The 21,304-nt window shown below is 34.5% G+C and overlaps 2 protein-coding genes across 2 annotated transcripts; one reads left to right on the top strand and one right to left on the bottom strand.

The window, feature by feature from the left end:
• The first annotated feature begins 436 nt into the window (after window positions 1-436).
• On the top strand, window positions 437-5,029 carry MS2 (Jojoba acyl CoA reductase-related male sterility protein). The gene is made up of 9 exons (XM_086452400.1): window positions 437-1,066; window positions 2,059-2,162; window positions 2,262-2,461; window positions 2,543-2,643; window positions 3,067-3,277; window positions 3,398-3,559; window positions 3,742-3,823; window positions 4,030-4,427; window positions 4,699-5,029. Exons 1-9 carry the CDS (start codon window positions 682-684, stop codon window positions 4,862-4,864), a joined length of 1,809 nt encoding a protein of 602 aa, XP_086308526.1. The 5' UTR covers window positions 437-681; the 3' UTR covers window positions 4,865-5,029.
• Window positions 5,030-9,414: 4,385 nt separating this feature from the next.
• On the bottom strand, window positions 9,415-21,034 carry LOC147397021 (serine/threonine-protein phosphatase PP2A-2 catalytic subunit-like). The gene is made up of 11 exons (XM_086452399.1): window positions 20,738-21,034; window positions 19,647-19,703; window positions 18,630-18,713; window positions 16,582-16,653; window positions 13,904-13,975; window positions 13,492-13,532; window positions 12,570-12,636; window positions 10,492-10,683; window positions 10,293-10,382; window positions 10,078-10,185; window positions 9,415-9,880 (listed from the first exon to the last, which is right to left on the bottom strand). The coding sequence occupies exons 1-11, from the start codon at window positions 20,828-20,830 to the stop codon at window positions 9,815-9,817; spliced, it is 942 nt and encodes a 313-aa protein (XP_086308525.1). The 5' UTR covers window positions 20,831-21,034; the 3' UTR covers window positions 9,415-9,814.
• Between the last annotated feature and the right edge of the window lie 270 nt (window positions 21,035-21,304).

The following is a 21,304-nucleotide window of genomic DNA, read 5'->3' as shown; positions in this document are numbered from 1 at the left end:
GATTGGTCGAACTAAACTGATAATTTAGGTCTAACTAACATTTCATTGTAACTTAGACATGGTTTAATTTTTTTTTAATGGAGATGACCATCGTAGTGATAAGAGCTTATTGTTAGGCCTGATCATCGTCGATCATAATATTCATGTGGGCCTTTAACCAAGTGTAGAAACTAGAAAGAATACTAAGTATACAACAACTCTTTTAATTATTGTTGAACTCAAAAGGTAATCTTTCCACCATCCCACACACTTAAAAGCTTGTTTCAGTTAAACCAATTTATAAATCCCATATCCTTATATCTCTCACATTTTCCCATTTTATAACTTGTTTTAGCAAATCAAAGAAAGGAGAACCCCGCCATCTTAGCCGTTTGTACGAAGTGTGAATGGGTGGCAAAAAGAGAGCTGTTTCAAATCTCTCTCTCTCTCAACCCATAAATTCAAATCACCTAACTCTCATCTCCTCCTCCCTTTAAAACCAACCCATCTTCCTAAAACTATACCCAACCCATCTTTTTCATGTTTTGTCCTTCTTACACTTTTTGTTTGTTTACTTGCTTTCTTATTATGCAGGAACAATTTAGCTAAGTTTTTAGTCCAACCAACTTCTTTTCTACTAAAAACTTTAGTTTCTTTTCTCTCTCTCTCTCTCTCTCTTTTATCTTTCAATTCTGTTAAGCTATGATGGGAACTTTGTTAATCAATCCTATCTCAATTTCACAAAAAAAGTTCACAATTTCATTCGAAAGACGTGATTCTTCGTGGAAGAAGAACATGATATGTTGCAATAGTATTGGAAATGTGACAACTTCTAATGGGTTGTCATCGGTCCTGACAGAAATGCCAATGTCGGCCAATCATGGTGGAACGACGGTGATCGATGTCGATAAAAGCTTGGTTTTATCACCTAATGGAAAGACAAAAGAAGACATAGGAATAAAGGATTTGGTGCGTTATGGTGGAACAAATACCAACTTGATGGACTTCTCTGATGGAATTGGTATTGTTAGATTTCTTAGAGGAAAGGGATTTCTTATCACTGGTGCAACTGGGTTTGTAGCTAAAGGTATCTCTCTTTTGTTTTGTTTTTGAGTCCTGATAATATGACTCGCTAGGTGGCATACTCAATCGACTCCCTGACGTGGACAAGTGTACGTCCCGGAATACATGATTCCCTCTAGATACACTTTTTTTTATGGGGAAGTTCAATCTTCTATCCCAAGGCTTACAGATCTACGGTTCCAAACTTGTCACGTCAGGGAGTTGATTGACTCTTTGTTTTCTATTTGAATAACGATTTTCTGCCACCCCCTTGACACATGCTCCCTGACATGACATGCACTAGAATCATAGATTATTTCCCTCGGATACATAACTGCACATATTTGTGGGGATGTACAGTTGTGTGTCCCGAGGGAAAATCTATGGTTCTAGCCCATGCCACATCATGAGGCATAGCCCATGAGCATCAGAAAATTACGACTTTTTTTTTTTTTTTTTTTGTGCTTTATGACAACAGGTATGATCTTTGTAAAATTACAAAAACAGGTAAAAATACCCATTTTTGTAAATTAACTTTTTGAAAAACTACAAATTCACTGTTTTTCTGGACTTGAGAATAAACTGGACAATTGTGAACTTGTGTCCAAATACTATAAGATAATCCCGAAATTCAAAAAAAAAAGTAAGAATGGTTGAACCAATTCATAATTGCAATGATAATTCTTTGCAAGTTATCCCAAAAGCATATATAATAATTTTCAATAAGATGTCTGGATCAAAAGTTATTCCTTGATTAAGATCAGTGTGCTTTTAAACAAAAAAGCAGTGGCAAACTCATCGCTTTTACCCATTTTTGGAAGAAAAAAAAAAGTTAGTTATGAAAATGGATATATACTAGTTTTTGTAATTATTTTCACAACCAATCCTATAATTTTCAAAAAGTTCATATCCATTTTTGTATTTCTCTCTCATACTTTATCATTTTAAATTTTAGTTATAAGTTGTGATTTTTTCACTTTGACATTTAGATATATATCTTTTGTTTTTAATTTGCAGTTCTTATTGAGAAGATTTTAAGAACAGTGCCTGATGTGGGTAAGATATATCTTCTAATAAAGGCTAAAAACAAGGAAGCAGCAATGAACAGATTAAAGAGTGAAGTATGTTTTCTAGAGTAATTCTGTCTTAATTTTCTATCAAAATTCCTTCTTTGTTCATGTTCGTAATGTCATTTTTTTTTCTATCTGGTTTTGTTTTAGATCATAAACACACAACTTTTCAAGTGTGTACAACAAACCCATGGAAAATCCTACCAAGATTTCATGTTGAGCAAGCTAGTTCCTGTAGTGGGAAATATTTGTGAATCCAATCTTGGAATTGAAGCAGAATTAGCTGATGAAATTGCAAATGAAGTTGATGTAATCGTAAATTCAGCGGCCAATACAACCTTCGATGAAAGGTCCTTCACCTCCTTGAATATGTTCTTTTTTCTTTAAATCATTTAGTTTTTAGTCTCAAATTGGTTCTTATAAAACTGTAGGTATGACATTGCTCTCGATATAAACACGAGAGGACCTTTTCGACTTATGAGCCTCGCGAAGAGGTGCAAGAAACTTAAGCTCTTCCTGCAAGTATCAACTGGTAAGACCTCGTTAGGGGCATCTCTGCTTTCAATAGAAGTGATTTTATAGAAGCATTTCTATAAGAATCGCGATTGTGACAGTGATTCGAGAAGTGCTCTTTGGAATCAAGAAGCACTTCTAGAAGCTGTGGGGTATTAGGTGGAAAACAACTTCTATGGGCATTTAAATTTTAGATTTTTTTTTTTCCATCAAAATATCAAGGACATGTTTGTCTGAAAAAATTGTAATTTAAGTCGTGAGTTTGGATTCTAGCTTTTGTGAGAATTCAGAAGCTAATTCCTACCAAACAATAATTTGACTCCAACAATTGCTTCGAGGGCCGAGAAGTGGGAATAAGACTCCATTAACAAATTTCTTCTTTCTATTTTGTTGTTGAATTTGGGTACTTAAATATAATGTGGCATTGATTCGTCTCGAGCAGCCTACGTTAATGGACAAAGACAAGGTAGAATCTTAGAGAAGCCCTTCTGCATAGGAGACAGCATAGCAAAGGAGAGAGTAACCTCAGAAATCTCTACAAGACCACTTCCAATGTTGGATGTAGAAGCTGAAATAAAACTGGCTTTGGACACAAGAGAAGCTTTTCAAGATGGTGCATTGGCTCTAAAGATGAAAGAATTGGGTCTTGAGAGGTGATGATTTTCCTTCTTTCTTTCAATTTTATTAAAGAGATTATTTGTTGGGACCCCGAAAAAAATTTAAAAATGAAATGGGTATGTGTGTGTGTGTGTGATGGAAATTCTGTTAAATAGGGCAAGAATCTATGGATGGCAAGACACTTATGTGTTCACAAAGGCCATGGGTGAGATGCTGATAGACAACATGAAAGGGGAAATACCAGTTGTAATTATCCGTCCAAGCGTTATCGAGAGCACTTGCAGAGAGCCCTTCCCAGGATGGATGGAAGGAAACAGGTATATGTAGTTTTATCTAATAGATTCTGATTTTGAGTTGTTAGAATCTGATTATAGAAACTGATTTCTAGAATCTAGGATCTTGCTTGGCTACATTGTTTCTTAAATATTCCTCATGGATGTCTAATTTTCATTCTCTCTCTCTCTTTTGTAATTGTTTGTAATTGTTGTGAGAATCTCAGGATGATGGATCCAATAGTTCTATACTATGGAAAAGGGCAGCTTACAGGTTTTCTAGTAGACCCCAAAGGAGTCCTTGATGTTGTAAGTATTACTCGGTTGGCTCATATAAATCTTTCAAGAAAATAAACATTAGCTTATTGATCAAACAATAAGTCTTAAATTTATTTGGCTATTTCTTCCAAAATAGATTTTGTTTCCATAAGCTCTCTTTCTTAACGACTTTGGGGACAAGTTGATTTTTTTTTTTTTAAGTTTTTATTCATTGTACATCCCAACCCACCGTGTAGGTGCCAGCCGACATGGTCGTAAACGCAACATTGGCAGCCATGGCAAAGCACGGTGAAGCAGGGAGACCAGGAATGAACATCTACCAAATTGCTTCATCTATTGTAAACCCGTTGGTGTTCCAAGACTTGGCAAGACTTCTTTATGAACATTTTAATTCCTCACCTTACATGGACTCGAGAGGAAGGCCCATCCATGTCCCCAAAATGAAGCTTTTCAGCTCCATGGATGACTTCTCATCCCACATTTGGACCGATGCTCTTCGGCGGAGTAACCAAGTGGCACCAGCCTCTTCACAAGGAAAGTTATCCAAAAGACTTGAGAGTGTGTGTAGGAAATCAGTGGAGCAGGCAAAGTACTTGGCAAACATATATGAACCATACACGTTCTACGGAGGAAGGTAAGATGATAAACAAAAGTAGTTAATAAGTTTGTCAATGGATCATATAAGACCCAAATCTGATCTGATCTGATCCGATAACTTAACGTTTGGGATCCTTCGAATTAGATTTGGTTCCAAATGTTAAAATCTAATCAAGATTTGATCCAAGTAGGACTGGAACCACTTTGTAAAAATAGAGATTATAGTATTTTTCTACAATAGTTGTAGAATTTTTAGATCAGATCATCAATTTAAATACTAACAAAGAGAAATGGAACAAACATAACAGGTTTGACAACACAAATGCACAGAAATTGATGGAGAACATGTCTGAAGAAGAGAGAAGGAGCTTTGGATTTGATGTAGGGAGCATAGATTGGAAGGATTACATATCAAATGTCCATATTCCTGGTCTAAGGAGGCATGTCATGAAGGGTAGAGGGATGTGTAGTTGAGTAAAATATATGCAAAATCTGTGTTACATGGGATCATTGTTTTACCTAAAATCATGCTCCCTTATTAATTCAAGTGTATTTGCATCAACACTTAACATTTCCCCGCATTTTGTTTGCTCTTTTAGAACCTTAAAGTTCCTTCTAATTGGGGGATTAAGAAAGTGTATTTATGTCTCTCCAATTAAATTCTCTCTAATAAGTACAGATATATGAAAGTTCAATCTAATCGTACATAAGTAACTAAAAATAAACCCCACTCGACTTGGATGTCCCTTCAAATAAATCTACATTAAATTAAATAGATATTTTAAAATATATTACCAATATTTCAAATATTATAATTATTAACTTGTTTTAATTTCCAAATATATATATAATATAAAATAATTCGGCTGTGCCTTCAAGATGACTTTACGATCTTATAGGTGTGATTATAATATTTTGCAAGAAAAAACAACATTTTTATTCAAATTTGGTATATATATTCCACCCAATTTGAATATAAAATAATTTTTTAGTGAAAATGATCTGAAAAAAGCATTTGGAACAAACACCGAACTTTTTTTTTTCCTAATTATTAAGAGAGATTTCAGACTTTAATTCTCATGAAAAATACTTTAAAATAAATTTTATCCATAAGATAATCTTTAAAGCTCAGATTAGATGCCACAATCACGAAGACATTGAAGCCAATGGAACTCAGATCAAATGCATCACTGTAAAGTATGGGTGCAACTTGATCCGGTTCAAATCAAGAGCTTTGGATTGATTTGGTTCGTTTTATAATGGACTTCGGTTCGATTCCAAGTTAACAAAATAGAGAACTGACTAATTTAATTCAATTCTTAGTTCATGCCTTGTATAGAACTAAACCAAACCAAATCAAACCAAGAACCGGATCCTTATATTAATAAAATTACAAATAAATATTATTCATCTATTTAATAAATTATACACATTTTTTTTTATGGATAAATTGATTACTTTTTTTATGGAGAGAACTTTCTTTAATTAATAGAAAAAACTATTAACCTTTTTTTCCTAAATGGATGGATTAATGACTTTCTTTAATTGATAGAAAAACTATTTTTTAAGGATACGTCAATGATTCTTTTTATTGATGGAGATTTCATGTTCATATTTATTTATTTTTATTAAAAATATATTGATTCAATTAGATTTTTTTGATATTATCAACCCATAGAACCGACCTTAGCTCAGTTTGGGTTGATTTGGTTCTATGGCAATTTGGTTTGACTCCAGATGGAACTGACCTAGGTTGGTTCGATTCCAATTTGGCCCTAAACTGAATCAGATTGCACCCCTACCAGAATGTGGGTGAGTTATCCCCCATACGGTTTTAAAGTGATTTTTAGAATTATTAGCCCATGTCAGACAGAAATCAATGTAAAGTGATTCTAGCGACCAGCTTTTGATCAAAGGGTAGCATGGCAGGTTAAGTGAGACACCCATGATTCTTATTAGAGCATTGCAAAGGCAACAATCCGAAAGCATTGTAAAAAGCGTCCAACTTCAGTCCCAAAACAAGTAACAGCCAAGCAAGGGATGGAGACCACTAATGTTGTTAAGTAAAAAATAAATTATATATATATATATATATATATATATATATATATATATATATATATGGGGGCGGTTCAGGGACATATGTAAAAACAATGGTTTTTCAAAATATGGGTTAAAGGCTTTGGATTGAGCTAATTTTTTGCGATGATGGTCTCTATGATGAGAATATCATCCTCACAAAAAATCAGCTCAATCTGAAACTTCTAAATCTATCAAAAGTGATTTACTAATTATTGACAAAAAATCATCGGTCCACATTCTAAATCACTTTTAATGGGGTTAGAAGTTCCAGATTGGACTGATTTTTTTTTTCGGATGATCTTCCCATTATAAAAATCATCCTCACAAAAAATCAGTTCAATCCGAAATTTCTAACCTATATTTTGAAAATTTATTAATGTTACATTGTTTAGAGAGAGAGAGAGAGAACATTAGAGTGACATGAAAAGAAAAAAAAAAAAAAAACCACATGAACCCAACTCTTTAAATGCAAAATCCAATGGTCAACATTTCACATCAGGATAAGTATCTCTAAAATTTATGTTATCGAGATACTCATAAATTTTTTGTTTAAAGGGTTGGAATCATGTGTTTTTTTTTTTTTTTTTCACGAGTCATTCTTAGGAGTCCATGGATCCCAAATCATATATGGGAAATGTTCAGCAACAAACATTTTGGCAAAACATTTTTCAAAACATGGGTTAGAGGTTTTGGAATGGATTGATTTTTGGTGAGGATGATCTCTACGGTGAGGAGATCATCATTACCAAAAATCAGCTCATTCCAAAACTTCTAACCTCATCAAAAATGATTTACAAAAAATGGACGATCCACGATTTTTTAACTTGTAAACATGGGGCTACAAGTTTTGGAATGGGCTGATTTTTGGTGAGGATGATCTCCTCACCGTAGAGATCATCCTCACTAAAAATCAGCCCATTCCAAAACTTATAACCCATGTAGGACAAAAATGGTTGGCTAAAATGTTTGGTGTTGAACGGGACCCATATATATGTTTGGTGTCGACACCCTACACTTTACCCTACGTGTTTTGTCTTACATAGGTTAGAAGTTTTGAAATAGGCTGATTTTTTATGAGGATGCTTTCTATGATGAGGAGATCATCCTCACTAAAAATCAGCCCATTCCAAAACTTCTAACCCCATCAAAAATGGTTTACAAAAAATGGACGATCCACGATTTTTCAACTTATAACATGGGGCTAGAAATTTCGGAATAAGCTGATTTTTTATGAGGATCTTCTAACCGTAGACATCATCCTCACCAAAAATCAGCTCATTCCAAAACTTCTAACCCAATCAAAAATGGTTTACAAAAAATGGACGGTCCACGATTTTTAAACTTGTAAACATGGGGCTAGAAGTTTTGGTAGAGATCATCCTCACCAAAAATCAGCCCATTCTAAAACTTCTAATCCATGTAGGACAAAAATGATTGGCTAAAATGTTTGGTGGTGCTTGAACAGGACCCATATATATATATATATATATATCAAGGGCCATATGTAAAAACAATATAACATTAATAAATTTTCAAAATATGGATTAGAAATTTCGGATTAAGCTGATTTTTTGTGAGGATGATCTCTATGATGGGAAGATCATTGAAAAAAAAAATCAATCCAATCTGAAACTTCTAACCCCATTAAAAGTGATTTAGAATGTGGACCGTCGATTTTTTGCCAATTTTTATCAATAATTTGTAAATCACTTTTGATGGATTTAGAAGTTTCAGATTGAGCTGATTTTTAGTGAGGATGATCTTCTCATCATAGTGATCATCCTCGCAAAAAATCAGCTCAATTCAAAACCTTTAACCCATATTTTAAAAAACCATTGTTTTTACATGTCCCTTGAACAACCCCTTATATATATATATATGAGTAGCGTTATTTGGCCAACAGTTTGGCAAACACATCTTTCAAAACATCACCGTAGAGATCGTCCTCACCAAAAATCAGCCCATTCCAAGACCTCTAACCCCATCAAAAATGGTTTACAAAAAATGGACGATTCACGATTTTTCAACTTGTAAACTGGGGCTAGAAGTTTTGGAAAGAGCTGATTTTTTATGAGGATGATCTCCTCACCGTAGAGATCATCCTCACCAAAAATCAGCCCATTCCAAGACCTCTAACCCATGTTTTGAAAAAGTGTTTGCCAAAATGTTTTGCCAAACTGTTGGCCAAATAACGGGACCCTATATATATATATATATATATATATATATGTATATATATGGGAAATGTATATATATATACATATGGAGAGCATTTGGTAGACAAAATTGTAGACAACGTTTCTAGGCAAAATTATCTTATATGGCTAAAAAGTTTCGAAATAGACTGATTTTTTGTGACTGATCTCTATGATGGGTTGATCATCCTAACAAAAAATCAGCCCATTCCGAATCTTCTAAATCCCTAATACAAACCAAGGATAAAAAATTGATACAATTCTTCAACATATAAAATAGGGTTAGAAATTTCTGCATATTTGTCAGATTGCATATTTTTTTATATGCAATGGTAAGCATATGCGATTTTTTTTTTTTTTTTTTGAAATAACATATAGGACTGCATTTGACAACACCCTCTCAAAGACCAAATCAGAGTAAGAAAAGGGCCAAACACAAATGATCATCAAGCAATTCATTCCATAGTTAACAAAAAGGGCCAGCATAGGAAAAATTTGCAGATTTGGTTTATAAAGAAAGAATGGATGACTTAAAACATTAAATGAGCAGGAACTTAAGTAACACTTTTACCGTTCAAATTTCAACCTTAAAAGATTAATTTTCTTAGAAACTTTCACTGGCTACCCAGGAATAATTGAGGGGAATATAAATGTAGCCTTGAAGGATGCAAAACAGCTATAGTAGGGTGTGAGAGCAGAAAACCTTGGTCAAATTTAGAAAAATCTACCAGAATTTGAATGTAGGACTGAGAAAAGATAATGGCACTCACTAAATATAGAATCCCCTTCTTCCATCTACACAACACAAAAAGTTTAAATAATAAAAAAAACAAAAAAAACAAAAAAAATCACATGTTTTGCTGGAAAATGGTACATCATGCTGCAGCAGTGTTTCCAGCTCTGCTGCCTCCAAACGAGGGAACCCAGCACAGTCTAAAACACTATCTAATTAATGGAGAATTACCTGCCCATCTTACATGCTTTCAGCCCCACCACCACCACTGAAGCAAGGTGGGTTGAAATTATAAATCTTAAACCTGATACACAGCTCTCTCCATGGGGATCTGCACCCACATATCATTAGTCAACCAGAAGCAGAAATTTGCGGCCAGAAAATCAGTAATATCTCCCAAGGCAGGCTGCCACATTATAGGAAGTAATCGGGTGTTCTTCGGGTTACATCCGGTTCTCCTCTCCTTGGAGCTGGCTCAAACTGCATCAAATCAAATCTTTTAATATACATGTAGGGAGATGCTTTTCAGCCCCTAAAAAGTTGTTCTTCTATTAGTAAAACACAAGGTGCTGTTTTAACGTCATGTAAATAACTTTTAGGCTCTGTAATAGTACTACAACAAAAATTCCATTAATCAATGTGTGTGTGTGTGTGTGAGTGAGAGAGAGAGAGAGGACCTGAATGAATGTGTGTCCTTTGCAGTCATCAACTTCCAAGATAGATGCCATATTCCCACAGCGATAGCAATAATTAGGTGCGCTAAATATGGTTACCACCTTTTGTTCCTGTTACAAGCATATGTCAAATCCATTAATGATACATTCTAAATCATCTCACAAGACAAGTAGACATGTAGGCAAGCCTTGAAAAGAATTGGAAAATGGTTTCTTACATGTCCCCAGTTGAATCCCTCCATGACAAGTTGGTGAGCTCTAGCTATCAGCTTTAAGTTGTTGGTGTGATTGAATTGTTCGGATATGTCCTGTGTGATATAAAGAGAAGAAATAAAAAGACCAGAAACGCTCCACAGATAATATGTATAGCTTGGGGTAGAAGACTTAAAAGAGACAAGGAAAAGAGATGTGTGGTACTTGGCCAAAAGTGTATCCTGCTCCCCGAGGAGAAATACCCCAACCACAGCGGTCATCTGGATCAGACCACAGGAGATCGCACATGGGCCCCTCATGAGGAACTTCTTGAACACGGTCAAAATTACGAATGTTATCAAGAGTCTCAATAGAAGGGGACAATCCACCATGCAGACAAAATATTTCCGATTCAACCTTTGAAAGGGTTCAAAAAGAAGAAGAATTAGAATCTACATATGTAAAAAAACAATTTATTAGAATTAGAAATCAATAAAAACAAAAGGACTTGACTAGGCGTTTTTCACCATACTCATGCTTCCATTGGACTCTACATCTATCATCATCGAAGCCTTATCCCAAGATTTGGGGTCGGCTGAACGAATCATGTTCCTCTATTCAATTCTGTTTTAAAGTTATCTTACGTTATTGCAATTGTGTTCACATCCGCTTTCACTACCTCAGCCCATATTCTTTTGGGTCTTCCTCCTGCTCTTTTTTAGAACCTTTAACTTACACATTCTTTTTAATTGAACATGATTAAATCATCTCAATCAACTTTCTCTTGGTTTATTCCTATTGGAGCTACTCCAACATTTTCCCTACTGGGTTCATTTTTAATTCAATCTTTCTTAGTTTTCCACTCATTCACAACTCAGCATCCCCATCGACTCCTTGATCTATTAACATGTTGCTTCTGACTCTCACCCAACATTCAACTCCCTAAAGCATATCCAATTTTATCGTTGTCATAAAAAACTTCTTTTTAATTTGATTTGGATGAGTCGGTTACATAAAAACATCTCCACTTTAACCATCCAGCTCTAATTTTACAGGCAATTATCCAAGGTTTTAGTAATGTTGACCCCTCTCTAGTATCAACTAAAATTACATCATTTGCAAGAGGGGTGTGCTCTTGAATAAGCAGATAGTTCATTTACAACTAGAAGAAACAAATACAAATTCCATGTCGATCCTTAATGTAAACCAAATGTTACTGGAAACTAATTTTTCTCTTCTCCATTTGTTCTCATACTAGTTACAATCCTCTCATGCATGCCCTTAACTATGTCAATATACCCATTTGGGATTCTCCTTAGCATGGTTTTAAATCTAGTCTGAGACCGAGATGACTCATCCAATATGGCTCATATCGCCCACCAACGAGATGTATAAACAAGTCAAACATATCAGACGAGATTTAAAATTACAGTTCATTTTTTCTCATTGTTGAACGAGACGACTCGGTCTCGTTCATGGACAAGACAAGACGTCAAAACGAATTTTAAAAACATGCTCCTTAGAAACACCAAATCAATTCTGTACGTACTTTTTCATACGTTTTCTCTCAGACTAAGTCAATAAAAACTACATGGAGATTCTTCCTCAACTCCCCTTCTCTCCAAACTTCTCTATTTGTCTAAATAATAATAAAAAGTGTCTCAATGGTTCATCTACTTCTACTATGAGCCATCCCTATAAAAACAAATGATGCCCCTTTCAGACCACATATCACATCCAGCTTAGTTGAAATTTCACTAAGGTAACATGTAGGCCATTGCTTTGCATTGTTAGGACCCCCTTGAGCCTAAAACAAGGTTTAAGAGAGATTATTATTGAGTTATTCCAGTTTTAGATTTTTAGCCAATATCAATTAATTAACCTTGTTAATAACTTAATTTCAAAAATAATAATCATATTGAAGCTTGTTGATAACTTAAAAGAAGAAGTTAGCTTGCTAATTAAAATACAATATATTTACAATTGATTTGATCTGTACAGCCAGTCTTCTATTGGAGAATAACAACTTTTCACATTGTTTTAGTATAGGATCCTAATATGTGTCCCACAGTCCCAGTCTCAATGTCAATGGGTTTAACATCCATGGTAACATCAATACCTATTTACAAAAGCACAAATCGAAAGACTAGCTAAAATCCATATATGGCAACAAGAAACAAAAAATCCATCCATGGAACCATATTATGAACAATTGGTGGTGAGAAATAAGCAAGAGGATGCAGAAAGCTTAAACCTGGAATCCAGAGAATAGACCAAAAAGGAGAAGTAAAAAGCCTACGCACCAAAGCTGTCAACGGAAAATAATCAAAAAGGTCTGTGAAGATCTTCCATACATTAGCATTGCCATACCTGTCAATTGAATGTAAGAACAAGCATCATCGTGGATTTGCAAAGAGCAGTAAAAACAGCAGAAGATAATTTTAGATGACTTTATAGCAGTCTACAAGCACATGGTTATCCCAAGACTAATCCATTCATTGTTCTAGCAAAATATATCAGTCAAAAGTTGCAAGAATAAACTAAAGCACATGGTCATGCAATCTACAAGCACTTAGTTATGCCAAACAAGAAGTGTGGTCTGAACAAAGCCTGGTTTCAGGCTTCTGTGAGCCTCTCATACATTTATATGAGTTCAGAAGAAATTTTGCCAAGTATGCATAAACTTGTGCAACAGTATACACGTGAAGCATTAGGAACACAAAGGATAAAACAAGCCATCAGATATGATTTATACATATCAACAAGGTGTGAGGAAGCCTTCTTTGATCCTCTTCAATTTGAAAGATATTATGTAATTTATGTGGACCAATCAAATTGAAGGGAAGGCATTGTAAGCAGAGGGAGGAACAGGATACCAAGTCACATTGATTCCCATGCTGATCAAAGCACATATAGGACCCCAAGAATTAGTCCATTGGCAACAATGAAAATAATAAAGACAACAAAGAAAAGAAAAGTATAATATAAAAAAGGGTCCCACATAGCTTTAGCTTCAGATGAAATGGTTTTTCTATTTCAGCAACACAACATTTTTCATATCATATTGAACAGAAATATGCAAATGACATTCAATGAAAAATTAGAGGCCTATGTCAACTGGACTCCACATTTGAGTCTCTGGATGATCAAGAGACAAATAATAAAATATCTCAAATAATTTTGGATGGAGACTCCTACAGACCAAGGATGCACACAGAAACTCACTTTCGTAGGCATTCATCATAAAACCCATAAACTTGTGTAATCTGCAAAGAAAAAGTAGAAACAATTCTCAGAAAAAACCAGTTGTTCCACACAAAAATATATATATATATATTCAGGTCAAACTCCATCTTAGAATATGCATGATATCTAGAAAATAGAATGCTTCCAAAATATAGTAAACCATAGAATTTTATAACAGGTCTGATTAATTAACATTCCACTGAGACTACAACCCATTTAACTAAAGAAAAGAGTTGAAACAAAAGCAAGCACTCTGCTTTCAGTAACATAAATCATCATCATTATCAAAACTCAACCCAAAAAAAACTAGAATCGGGCCTTGAGAAAGATGTGTTTTAATTATTAAAAAAATGGAACATATCCAAAGGAAACGTTAATGGTAAAAAGTTACCTGACGACTTTCATGATTTCCTCTAAGAATAGTGATTCGTTGAGCATAACGCACTTTCAAGGCAACCAGAAGCTGAATAAATAAAGTTGTCAGTAGCATGAAAGCAGCATGCACCAAATACTACAACAAAAAATGCATTAAAATCCTTGAAGTTTTGCAGATTCGGTGCATAGAACATAAATATCAATTTATATTACAGCCCATAAAACAACTGAAATCAAGCTATCAGCAGCATTAGGGTGCATCCAAAAATGCATTACGTACAATGGTGACAAAAGCATAGTATGATTTATTTATGGCAAATCTTTCAGTGGATCATAAAATCACATGCAATTGCAAACTCAGCAGCCACTTGCAATTTCAAAGTTTTAGAAACAAGCAGGAGATGTCTAATGACAGAATGGAATGGAGAAACAGAAGATATGGCTCGGGATGGAGTGGAATGGAGAAAAAGGATGCATTTTGGACCCCAAAACCTTGGTACAAGGCCTTGATGATGCTAAGCGTGATAGTTGTCTAATGCATCCTGTAAACAAAGGCATGACTAATGACAGAATTCCATTGCCATATTGCAACTCAGCAACATGCCAATTTCAAGAAGAAATTAAAAAGTGTTGAAGTTATATGATATGAGAAGCATGGGATCAAATCCCAACAACACATAAATTGGAAAGGGAAAAATTAATCTCACTGCGCCATTGACATTTGTATTTTTTGTAGAAAGTGTTAAAAGGCCTCAACTTTGTCTTGTATTCAATTAACATCCCAACAGAGAAAAGGCTTGCAATTTGGGGATGAATTGAATGGCTTAGGCAATATGAATGGAATCATGAGTACAAATGGGACCATGAATGACATTTCTTAAGCTCATGTTTTAGGCTTGTTGAGTCAGCAATCTCCCCCCCCCCCCCCCCCCCCCCCACACCAAAAAAAAATGGGTTGGTCTGGCATTCAGTTTCATCATGTATGCATATAACACTTAAGGTTTATATAGCTTTTTAGTACCTTTATGCCTTTTTTCCCCCACAGTCCACTCTCAATTCCTCTCTTCTATTATATTATTTCCTTAGTACATTAGGTATAAAGTTCTAACTGACGCCACCCATTCATCCCCACAAAACATCATTGTAAAACTGATATTGTCATCCGTGATATTGTGATAGCTGGGTTGCTAAATTTTTTTTCCCTTCTGATAGACAAAGATTAGAACTTTCATTAAAAAGCGGTTGAGATGACCACAAAAACCGAAAGCATGAATACAAAGAGCAACCCAAGGGCCCAACAAACTAGTCTACATTACAATAAACACCCGATCCCATCTCATAAAAAATCCTCAAAAGAGAAGCCTCTAAACTCCTTAAGAATCTTGCAACACAAAAAATAAATAAACAAATGAAAACAAGAGGGTTGCTATTGTGAAGCAGAAGACGCTGTACAAAAAGGTCCTGTCAGAAGATAAATTCCTCACGAAAAGCTGAGCTCGTTGAGACTGAGTAAGCATAGCTTTTTAATCTTTTGAGGTTGTTGAGGTCAATTTTCTTCAAGTTGTAATTCCTTTTTATTTTGGGAATCATCCTTCAGTTTTGCTTTCATGGTGAAACTTTATTCTTTTATGTTATATTTGGATCTGTGCTCTTCTCGCCAAAGTTTAGGGGGGGGGGGCATTTATTTCCAATAGAATTTGCAACTGATCCATTGCATTTTAGAAGCACAGGTTTTGTCAAAAGCTTAAAGGGATACCAAGTGAAGGTACCAGCTAGCTTAGTTGGTAAAATTTATTGGTGACGATACCTTATATGTGGGATTCAATTCCCGCCATCACAAGTTACAGATCTCATTAAAGCAGGCTTCCCAATCAAAAATAAATACAGGAATACCAAATGAATTTATCAATGTAGAAGTTTTTTATGAGTAATCAATGTCGTAGTTTTAGAATGTCCAAAGTTAATTAGTCAGATTTAGATTAGAAGTAGGAAAGTTATGGAAGAAGTTGCTGTAATAGAGATTCCTTTCTTAGTGTTGGATTTATAGTGCGAAAGATAGGTGATTGGTGATTCTTTTTAATGAATTTTAATGAGGATTCCCTTTTTATTGTACTTTTTCCTTCTTCTTCTACATTTTTTTTTTTTTTTTAAAGTCTGAAAAGATGGATTTTTCCCTTTCTTCCTTATCCAATGATATTATATAAAAGTGTTGTTGCTCATCCCATAATTATTTGAGGGAGGGGGAGCATATTTTGAGCACTTTACAGCCAGCACAAGCTCGTAGTCCTACGACAATAGCCTACTACTGATATTTTTGTCTTAAAAATCCCTCCAAGATAACTTGAAACAGACACATTACAGCCACCTTTCGGAAAATCAAGGACAACCAAGGTTTTCCAACAGAGACATCCTCTAAATCATGCCAAAATTGGAATATAGAATCACCTGTTATAATCATAATTACTCCACTATAACATACAATAAAAGATAAATGCCCAGAAAGAAGCTACAAATACTTTTGCATGGAATGTAATAGCAAAATTGCAGGTGTGCATCTTCTGCAATAAGATTTGATAGTAGCATGCTAAGCATATATGATCATAGGTGACCAAATTTTGAGAGCAACTTGGTACCTAGTCCTACACTAGGTTCACAAGACAGAGGTAGAAATTCTAAAAATCCGGCTCAACTTACAGTTACAGTTTCAACTGAATAGTACCCACGGTCCACGTAGTCTCCCATAAATAAGTAATTGGTATCTGGACACTACCAAAACAAGAAAAAACAACTGAACATCAAAACACAGCCCAGCTCCAAGGACATGAGTATCAGAAAAGAACCAAATATTAAATGTATGCATGTGTATCTTAATATCTCTGCCAACAAATTAGATGATAAATAATTACAAATAGTCAAACAAAGAACTGTGCAAAGTTTAATCTGATGACGAGCTCAATGCAAACCAAGTTTGAACTCTCTTTTTTAAATAAAAGAGAGATTATTAAAGATGAGGATGAGAAGGCCTCCAAAATAAAAATAAACAAAATGTGATTGGCTATTCCCTTTACAAACCAAATCCCACAACCATAGGAAAAAAAAATGACAAATTCTAAGTCGAATCTCCATCAAAGAGTAATCATTAGTTTTGTCTCAAATCCTAAATTGAAGATGGAATAAAATGATGTGCAATATAACATACCCTTTTAGTAGCTTAGTTAGTTTGACACATTGCAAAGCAACTTTGAGGTCTTGGGTTCAAGTCCAGCTTACCACACAAAAAAAAAAAGATCTTTGTCCTCCATTTTCCTCTTACACTCCACAGAGAGATTCCACCAGAACTACTCTCATGGTTGGCCCAAGGTTTAGAGAGTTGATCGCTTCCAAACACCTTGGATAACATTTTTTACCATTGTTTAAAGCCACGATAATACATATAGACATGGGCTTAGGAACGTCAATGCAACGTGAAACTTAATGGCCAACAAACTTAGGTGTCACGCCAAGCTAATAGATGAACATCAAAATCTCCCGCCTTTTATCTTCTTTTCTTGTATAAAATTATTCATTAGCAGTTAAAAACCAAAATAATATACCTTATACTTGAGCATAAAAAGGTTTTTTATGATATATTCTTTTTTGCTAGGTGAGTATATGTCCTTCAGTAAGTGTAGCTACTGATCATAATTAATTTAATTTAAAAAAACAAGACCTACTTTTGGCACCCCGCAACTTTTACTTATTACACTCCAATTAAAAATAAAGAAAATAATTAAATGGTTGAGAATAAGTAAAAGTTGAGGTACCAATAGAAGAGCTCTCTCGTTTTTTGCTAGATTTATATTTTTTGGGTTTAAGATCAATGATGTTAAATAGCATATGCGACCATGTGCGAGCTTATGCAATTTTGCTGTGGCATAAGCTGCAAGAAAAAAAAAATTGAAAAACAATGCAGAAAAATATGTCTTCGCACACTTTGCATATGCCATCGCATATTGGCAAAGAATTTGGGGTATGCGATTTTCACTTTGAAAATAGCATATGCGAATATGTGACAGCATTTGACAACACTGTTTAAGATTTTACATGAGCCTAATCAAAATTGTAAACAACTGCTGAAATTATTTGACAAAGTGTTATAATGTTTTGAAATGTTGAGATAATAATTTGAGCTAAACCTTTGTAATGTTTGAATGGTGTGTTTTAATCTTTAATTGGGGTGTGAAATAATTTAAGAAAGTGGGGTGTAATAAGTAAAGTTGGGGTGCCAATCGCAGCTCTCGAAAAAAGGAACAAAGATAGATAAAAATAACCACAGGACTAACCTATTTTAACAGCTTTCGAGAAGATTAACTGATGACAGACTGATATCAAGTCCAATATTTAGTTAACCTGGATGACTAGTACCACCTCATCCAATCATCCATTTAAAGGAGTATTTAAGAGTTTGTACCTCTGTGTTATTTAACTAACAATTGTCAAGTATCTATGCAATACTTCTATTAAGATTCAGAAAAGGGAGTCGGGAGTGTGTGTGTTGGGGGGGGGCGTGGTAATGCATATCACAGAAGCATGTAACCTGATAAAAATAAACAAATATTCAAATATTTATGAAATAAAAGAAACAGATACCTAACTAATGGCTTTCCAACCTGCTACAGTGTCTCGGTAGCACTTCCCTACTTATTAGCATTACCAAATATCATAGTTGAATAAAAAAAAGTGTAAATAGACAGAACAAATACCTTTCCCCCAATTCGAAAGAGTTCAGCAAGATCATGAAACTGTCCATGTATATCACCACAGATCGTCACAGGACTTTTCACAGGCTGCAAAGGAAGAAAAAAAAAAAGCAACAAAAATCCAGATAAATTACTCACTATAGGCCTTCTTATGCATAAAAGTACAGCTTGGAAAACAAGGATAATCCAAACTTAGAAAGTAAGCCTTTATCAGTCCCCAACAACCTAGATTTATTTGAAACTAATTAATAAAACAATATACTTGAAACTTACTAATAACCTAGGTTTATTTGAAACGTGTATCGTACTTAATGATGTGACAGATCAAGTTCTCCTTCAAACATAATACACCCTTCTAAGATGTACATAAATCAAAAACCACAAACAAATTAATTGAAGGTGTGCTAGGACTGCTACAAAATAAATTTTCGATACAGAATATTGCAGCTCATCAATTGTGTATCAAAGCAAGCAGCTAAATGAAATATGGCAAGTAAATTTCAGCGATCAACGATAAGTGGACAAGATTTAGTTTTTCTTTTTAGTTCATTCTGTGGTAGGGTTTCACATAGATGATTAAGCCCTAACACTCACTATCCAATCTTTTTTATCTATCTATATAACATAAAGTACTGTGATAGGCATAGAAATATTCTGATAATGTGCTTGCAACCCCAACTTCATTGTAACATTCAATTCTAAGAACTTTATTACAGTATTTAAGCTTAAATTAAGCTCTGCCCTAAAAAACACAACCACTATATCAACTGTTCGGCAATAAATTCAATATTCAGAGGAGGATGACCTTGGAGCATAAGCTATCTTTGTAAGAAAGATACATTTAGACTTACCAAATGTTAAAAAATTTCACTCATTTCAAATGAATACAAGACATTGTCATGTTGCAGCAACAGTGTTAAGAGAAGCATGATTAGACGCAAGTATCAATGTATCATTAGAACAATAACAGAAAATTAAGAATGGTAATAAATATAAAAAGGAATGGAAAGGGGGTCACACCTGAACATTGCTTTCCTCCATTAATATCTCCTTAGCCTTCTCACATAATGCTCTGACCTAAACCCACAAAAGCATCAATCATTGCAAAGTCTACATCATTCTTAGAGACCCAGAAATGCATTCATAAGTTAAAAAATAAAAATAAAAAAATATTGTCCAAAAATAATCCTTTAAACCAAATACTATGAAATTAAAAATAAAAATAAAATCTATTTAAAGTGCATAAGATGTTTAAAAATTAATCTTCACATTTTCTTTTTCAAGTTATACAGAAATATAAAGTTCAATAATTAACATTTTTTCTCACCATTTCATTTACAAGATGCTATCTATCTGGTAACAACAGATATCATCAGGAGGATGAAACTAAAACTCAATAAATCTTCACATCCAATCAATGGACTTCAATTTACTCATTTAAATGAACAAAAAGGAAAAAAAAATCCATAGATAGTGATTCTAAATGAAGCAAAGCGTGCTCCTTGAAGTGCTAAACCTACGGGAACAACATGAATTTGTGCAGAAAATCTATAAAAAAACAATGTGAAATTTGAGCTTCGAAACAATAATTAGCTCCAATTTTTTCTACATAAAACCTTAGATCACATAACAATTAGCTGCTACATATGACCTCAAATGTCCTAAATGTAGACAAACAACACATCTCATCTCAAAAGAATTTTATCGATTATGTCCAATTCATCCCAATAAACTACACATCAACTAGCTATTTAAACCAATCCCCAACCTAAACATAAACTCGGACATCTGTATGGCGGATCCGGCTCAATATCCAAACAAATATAGGGCATAATCGCATGATCTCCCAAAATTCATTTCCTGGTCGAGGTAGAAACCCCAAATCCCTCTAAAATCCCAGATCGCGATCATGCTAACCCAACAGTAAGCTGAAAGGGCCCAATCAACGCTGATCTGTTGAAAATCCATCTATGCAAACACCTCAAACAAGATTCAAGAACAAACACAAGAGCATTTTTTGGAAAAACTTCAGATTTGGACACATCAGAAAATTTAAAAAAAAAAATGGAAAGAAATTAAAAAGAATGGAAAATCACAGAAAAGGTAGGAACCTCTTGTTCGGACAAGGGCTTGCACTGCATAAGCTGTGAGATCTGCTCATCGAGGTGGCCATGGGAGTTCGAAGATAGCTGATCCACGCTCATCTTCTTTTGATTCCGATTCTCTCTCTCTCAAAACCGAACCAGAGCGACAAAGCCAGAAATAGCAGATAAAACCCTAACCCTAGATTCCGTCGTCGTCTTGTTTTTGGCTCTCACAGAGAGAGAGAGAGAGAGAGTGGTGGTGTAACCAAAGAAGAAAATCCTCGCCCTTTTTCGACCTCCGCTTTATTATGTGTGAGAAAAACTATGAAATCTCCCACTCAAAAATAAATAAATAAATAAAAATATTAATATAAAAAAAATGGAAGCTGCTATTGCCACTCCAACTTTTACTTATCAGATCTCAATTTCTTAAATTATTTATCACCCCGATTAAAGAAGGGAAAATTACTTAAAAGACCTCGTGAAGGTACTTTTTTCTAAATAATCCCTAAATTTTTAACTCTGACTTATCGTGACATTTAGGGTATGTTTGATAAATGAGAGTTGAATAGGCTGGTCACCAACTCACACGTG

Source organism: Akebia trifoliata, chromosome 8 (assembly GCF_017979445.1).
Source record: "Akebia trifoliata isolate Shusen 1 chromosome 8, ASM1797944v1, whole genome shotgun sequence".
Classification (NCBI taxonomy): domain Eukaryota; kingdom Viridiplantae; phylum Streptophyta; class Magnoliopsida; order Ranunculales; family Lardizabalaceae; genus Akebia; species Akebia trifoliata.
This window is presented reverse-complemented; position numbering and strand designations above follow the sequence as displayed.